This window comes from Mustela nigripes, chromosome 12 (genome assembly GCF_022355385.1).
Source record: "Mustela nigripes isolate SB6536 chromosome 12, MUSNIG.SB6536, whole genome shotgun sequence".
NCBI lineage: Eukaryota > Metazoa > Chordata > Mammalia > Carnivora > Mustelidae > Mustela > Mustela nigripes.
In genome coordinates, this window is record NC_081568.1 from 101857637 (window position 1) to 101864365 (window position 6729).

The window sequence follows — 6729 nt, forward strand, 5'->3', positions numbered from 1 at the left end:
ATCATGACTCTTGATCTCAGGGGTTGGGAGTTTGAACCCCATTTTGGGTATAGAGATTGTTTTGGAAAAAATTGAATCTTTAGGGGCAGCTGGATGGCTCAGCTGGTTAAGCAGCTGCCTTTGGCCCGGGTCATGATCCCAGAGTCCCAGGATTGAATCCCGCATTGGGCTCCCAGCTCCATGGGGAGTCTGCTTCTCCCTCTGACCCTTTCTTCTCTCATGCTCTCTTACTGTCTCTCTCTCACATAAATAAAATCTTAAAAAAAGAAAAAAAAATCTTCAAAAGAAAAAGTTCATCTTGAATATTTTATATTAAGAACTTTTAATGATAGAGACCGATACTTTTTTTTTGCCTTTTTGTTTTTTAAAGTTTTAAATTATTTTTATTAACATAAAATGTATTATTTGCCCCAGGGGTACAGGTCTGTGAATCGTCAGGCTTACACATTTAAGATGAATACTTTTATTAGGTGAAAAATAGTTTCAAATGTTTTAAATACTCTAATCTCAAATATATTATAAAAATAGAAAATATAAGACACACACTGAATTATTAATGGCAGTAGTAGGTGGAATTACAGGTGACTTTCTTCCATAGACTTCAAATTTCTACCAGAGGCGTTGTGTTTTTGTATTCAGGGAAAAAAGCATTAAAAATAGTAAAATTTGGGGCACCTGGTTGGCTTAGTTGGTGCGATTCTTGATGTCGGGGTCAGGAGTTTGAGCCCCACTTTAGGTGTAGACCTTACTTTAAAAAAAAAAGAGAGGGTGCCTGGGTGGCTCGGTGGGTTGAGCCGCTGCCTTCGGCTCAGGTCATGATCTCGGGGTCCTGGGATCGAGCCCAATGCGGCTCTCTGCTCAGCAGGGAGCCTGCTTTCCTCTCTCTCTCTCTGCCTGCCTCTCCGTCTGCTTGTGATTTCTCTCTGTCAAATAAATAAATAAAATCTTTAAAAAAAAAAGAGAGAGAGATAAAATAATAAAATAATAAAAATAATATGAGAGAAATTATGGTTTAAAAAAAGTTTATACTTTATGGGGCACCTGGGTGGCTCAGTGGGTTAAAGCCTCTGTCTTTGTCTCAGGTCATGATCCCAGGGTCCTGGGATCAAGCTCCACATCGGGCTCTTTGATCAGCGGGGAGCCTGCTTCCCCCTCTCTCTCTGCCTGCCTCTCTGCCTACTTGTAATCTCTGTCTGTGAAATAAATAAATAAAATCTTTTTAAAAAAGTGTTATACTTTATAATTACCTCATTCTTTTTTTTTCTTTTTTTTTTTAAGTTTCATGCAGAAATTTATTTTGACCATGACTTACAAAGTTACGTTCTTGTGGATCAAGGTAGTCAAAATGGTACAATTGTTAATGGAAAACAGATTCTTCAGGTGAGTGTGTATATATTTATTACTTGCACATAAGTCTTAAAGAATGAACTGAAATTTTTATTCTGAAGGCCATAGTTGTTAAACCTAAAATTTGGGTCAGATTACTATTCAAGCCCAAATGCATTACATGAAAGGGGATTCCCAGATAGGGCTGAAAAAAGTATATAGCAAGTGAATACTTAACTCTTTTTGAGTTTTATCTTCTAATTATGGACTTATGCCTTATTTTAGAAGTAAATGCATTTTAAAGCTCTTCAGAGTAAATGGTCTTACAGTAACTTAAAAGGCACTCCTTTTTTTGTATTTTTAAAAAAATTGTTTAAATGAAAGTGTTGCTAAATTGGATACTCCTTGAAGACAGGGCCTATGTCTATCCAGTTAGCTCTTGTATCACCAACATTTGACAAGATGCTTGGCACGTAACATATGGAAGAAAGTAAATGGAAGAGGGTGGGGAAGTCCTTAGTCTATAAGAATAAAGAGTGATACAAAACTGAATTGTCAGAAAAGAAGAGGAAAAAAGGGAAATATACACCTAGCCCCTTAATATTTCATCTTTTTGACTGTGATGGTTATTCATTTTGGTAATAGATTGTTTGATGTTTGGGTTGGGTATTTCTCTAGGATTACGCATGGAGATGAGATTAGCAGGTTTTGATAATATAAAGAAGTTGCTCAGTTCAGGTATCTTCTCCACTAGTTGAACATTGTATCATCCTCAAGTTGTGGAAATGTGTGCTGTGTGTACATATGTGTGTCTGTCTCATTGAGAACCATCCTAAATATTTTTTTGTTCTAATCAGATATTACTTAGAGTAGACATAAAATAATTTTACATAACTCTCTTGGGTTTCTGTGTTGTAATTTTTTCCTTTAGCCTAAAACTAAATGTGACCCTTACGTCCTTGAGCATGGTGATGAAGTGAAAATTGGAGAGACCGTACTGTCTTTTCATATCCACCCTGGCAGTGATACCTGTGATGGCTGTGAACCAGGACAGGTTAGAGCTCACCTTCGTCTTGATAAGAAAGATGAATCTTTTGGTATGTGAAACATACTGTTATATGTAAGCATGATAACTTTTCTGTTGAATTCACTGGAGTATTCTAAAAAACTATAAAGTATCAGCTACCAGCTTCATATTTAATTGATGTAATACTGTATTGAGATACATTTATATTTTAGTGAATATTATCACATGAGACTAAGAAATGACATATATTTGAAATTTGAAACCTAAGCTATTCGATTATGATTTTAATAGATTTTTTTAAGCTAGTAGATTGTGATTTTAGTTAATTTTTCTCTGCAACAATTTAGTTGTGCTATTATAGCATTAGGTTGCTTTCTGACCCATAAGGTAATTATTAGCTATTTTTGCTAATAAAGTTTAATAGGCTTTGGAAGCAGCATGGTAGTGATAGCTAAATGTCCTTCAAAAGGTTAATTGTGACTAGAGTGAATTGTAACTAGAGTAAATTGTAACTAGAGTGAAGATTGGTTTCCTTTTGACTTCTATTTATGGATATGAAAAAGTCATCCATAGTTAAACTCTGTCATATAATAATATAATAGGCTGAGGTATTAAGAGTTATTGATTGATATGTTTTCTTCCTCCATCCATCCATCCATCCATCCATCCCTCCCTCCCTCCCTCTCTCCCTCCCTCCCTTTCTTTCTTTCTTTCTTTTTTTCTTTCTTTCTTTCTTTCTTTCTTTCTTTCTGATTTTACTTACTTGAGAGAGAGAGCAAGCTTGAGGGACAGAGGGAGAAGCAAACTCGCAGCTGAGCAGGGAGCCCAATGTCGTCTTGATCCCAGGACCTGGGGATCGTGACCTGAGTTGAAGGCAAATTCTTAACTGACTGGGCCACCCGGGCACCCCAATATGTTTGCTTTCCCTTAGGAAAGCAACAGAACTTCTGTTGCTCTATTATCTATCTATCTATATATACCATTATTTTCTATAACAACACTGTAAGAGGTTGTTATCTTACTTAAATCCACTCCTCAAAGGCTTTTAAATTTTGAATAAATACTTTGAACCAGTAAGAAGTTTTTTTTTTTTTTTTACATCGTTTTCCCCCAAATACCAACTGTATGTGTCCATTATATATTTTTTTTCTGATTCTAGATGATGAAAATGAGTATGGTACTTTACACAGTAATGTGAATCTTAGATTCGGTGACTTTTACTTGCCTATGTTCCTTTAGAAAATTAATAATATTTCTGCATTCCAAATTCCGTTATAATAATCATATCGGAAAATTAAGATGTTTAGTGTTCTTTTTTTACCCATACAGTAGCATTCCTGTAGTCTTTGGGACTTGTTTTACTTTCCAAGTAGATTTAGTTACCAAAATGCTGAAAGGACATCACTGCAATCCAAGATTCTTTTATATTAATGTTTATTTGAACTTTTAGTTAAATGCAGATGGATAGTATTAATTTTTTATTATTAAATAACAATATTAATTTTGTGTAAAATCTATCAGACTTAGAATTTTTTCTTTTAAACCAAACTCAACTTTTTCCTTTTAGTTGGTCCAACACTAAGTAAGGAGGAAAAAGAGTTGGAAAGGAGAAAAGAATTAAAGAAAATACGAGTAAAATATGGTTTGCAGGTAAGGATGTTAAATACAGTTAACATTTATTAATTATGCATCTGGTTTTGAGTAAAAATGTTTTTAGATATACATAGTCCATTTTATATATAGAAATATGGCTGTTTGGAATGATTTCAAGATTTATGTAATTTCTTTTAGTTGGTTACTATTTACTTCAACAACTATTGAGGCTGGAGTATAAAAATGGTAATAATACCCAACATTCAAGTAGCCACTTCTGGTTTTTAAAAAACTTGGATTAAGATGGTGCCATTGAAGAACATTGTTGGAGTACTGGTACTGATCCCAAAACGTACTTTAAACCACAGTAATTAAGACAGTATAGTATTGGCATAAAGATGAATAAGTCAAGGGAACAGAATAATGAGTCGATAGAACAGATAATAGAATAATGAATAGATTCACAGACAGATACGTAGGTGTGTATGACGGGATATGTGTGTGTGTGTGTGATTTTCAACAAAGGTATGAAGGCATTTGGTGGAGAAAGGAGGGTCTTTCCCAACAAACGCGCTGGAGCACTTGGACAGCGATACGCAAAAACAAACAAAATAACTTTGATCTTATAATGTATAAAAATGAACTCAAAATGGATCATAAATACAAATTTAAAACTTCAAAGTTTCTAGAGGCAAAGGTTTTTTTAAGATACCTAACACCAAAAGCGCAATCTATAGAAGGGTAAATTAATAAATTGTACTTCCTCCAAAACTTCTGTTCATCCAAGGACACTATTAAAAGAATGAAAAGACATGAGGCCCCTGGGTGGCTCAGTTGGTTGAGAATCTAACTCTTGACCTCAGCTCAGGTCTTGATTTCAGGATGGTGAGTTCAAGCCATCACTGGGTTCCACATTGGGCGTGGGAACCTACTTTAAAAAAAGAGAATGAAAGATAAGCCACCCACTCAGAAAAATATTTACAAATCCTTAATCTGATAAAAATCATAGATCTTGGGGCGCTTGGGTGGCTCAGTCTTTAAGCATCTACCTTTAGCTCAGGTCATAATTCCAGGGTCCTGGGTCGAGCCCCACATCGGGCTCCCTGCTCAGGAGGATGCCTGCTTCTCCCTCCTCCACTCTCCCTGCTTGTGTTCCCTCTCTTGCTGTGTCTGTCAAATAAATACATAAAATCTTTTAAAAAATAAAAAAAGAAAATCATAGATCTTATATCTGGAATATATAACAAAATCCCAAAACAATAAGAAAACAATTTGTGTTTATTTATTTATTCATTTTTTATTTTTCTAATTTTTATTTAAATTCTAGCTAACATACAGTGTAATATTGGTTTTAAGAATAAATTTAGTAATTAATCACTTAAGTATAACACCAGTAATCGTCATAACAAATGCCCTCCTTCATACCCATCACCCATTTAACCCATCCCCCCACCCATCTCCTTCCATCAACCCTCCCTCTGTTCTCTAGTGTTAGGAGTTTCTTATATTTTGCTTCTGTCTCTCTTTTTTTCCTTCCCATATAGTCATTTGTTTTTTCTTACATCCCACATACAATTGAAATCATATGATATTCATTTTTATCTGAGTGACTGACTTCGCTTAGCATAATGCACTCTCATTCCATCCATGTCCTTGCAAATGACGAGATTTCATTCTTTTTAGTGGCTAATATTCCATTGTATACACGCACACACACACACACACACCACCTCTTCTTTATCCATTAATTGATTGATGGATACCTGGGCTCTTTCCATAGTTTGGCTATTGTTGCTAACGCTGCTATAAACATTGGGTGCATGTGCCCCTTTGAATCTGTATTTTTTTTATCCTTTGGGATACATAGCCTACTAGTGTAATTGCTGGATCGTAGGGTAGTTCTATTTTTAACTTTTCGGGAAATCTCCATACTTTTTTCCAGAGTGCCTGCACCAGTTTGAATTCCCACTAACGGTGTAAGAGGGTTTCCCTTTTCTCCACATCCTCGCAGACATCTTTTGTTCCCTGTGTTAATTTTAGCTGTTCTGACAGGTGAGGTGGTATCTTGTTTTGATTTGTATTTGCCTGATGATGAGTGATGTTGAGCATCTTTTCATGTGCCTGTCAGCCATCTGGATGTTTTCTTTGTAAAAATGTCTATTCATGTCTTCTGCCTGTTAATAAGAAAATAATTTACAAATGGGCAAAAGAGAGGCACCTGGGTGGCTCAACTGGTTAAGCGGCTGCCTTTTTCTCCTATCATAATCCCAGGGTCCTGGGATTGAGCCCTGCCTTGGGCTCCCTGCTCAGTAGGCAGCCTGCTTCTTCCTCTCCAACTGCCCCTCTCCCCTGCTCATGCTTGCCCTCTCTGTCTTTCTCTCAAATAAATAAGTAAAACCTTTAAATTTTAAAAAATGAGCAAAAGGGGGATGCCTGGGTGGCTCAGTTGGTTAAGTGTCTGCCTTCAACTCAGGTTATGATTGCAGGATCCTGGGATTGGGCCCCACATTAGACTCCCTGCTCCTCAGAGAGTCTATTTCTCCTTCTCCCTCTACCCCCCCACCTGTTTGTGCTTGCTCGCTCTCTCTCCCTCCCTCTCAGATAAGTAAAATGTTAAAGAGGTATTGAGAGTGAGGGAGAGAGAACAAGCAGGGAGGAGGGGCAGAGGGAGAGAGAGGGAAGCAGATTTCCTGCCGAGCAGAGAGCCCAATGTGGGGCTGGATCCCAGGACGCTGGGATCATGACCTGAGCCGAAGGCAGATGCTTAACTGACTAAGGCATCC

At 36.7% G+C, this 6729-nt stretch overlaps 1 protein-coding gene across 16 annotated transcripts in view; it reads left to right on the plus strand.

Annotated features, from left to right (window-relative positions):
* Nucleotides 1-6729, plus strand: part of AGGF1 (angiogenic factor with G-patch and FHA domains 1) — a 124415-nt gene that overhangs the window by 22070 nt on the left and 95616 nt on the right. For all 16 annotated transcript variants that reach the window (XR_009407525.1, XR_009407517.1, XR_009407515.1 and 13 more), the window contains exons 9-11: nt 1279-1380; nt 2258-2423; nt 3921-4003. Coding sequence is in view for 4 of the 16 variants with exons in the window: in XM_059418103.1 (XP_059274086.1) it covers nt 1279-1380; nt 2258-2423; nt 3921-4003 (351 nt within the window). In the remaining 12 variants the exon portion in view is untranslated. The remainder of the gene's footprint in view (nt 1-1278; nt 1381-2257; nt 2424-3920; nt 4004-6729) is intronic.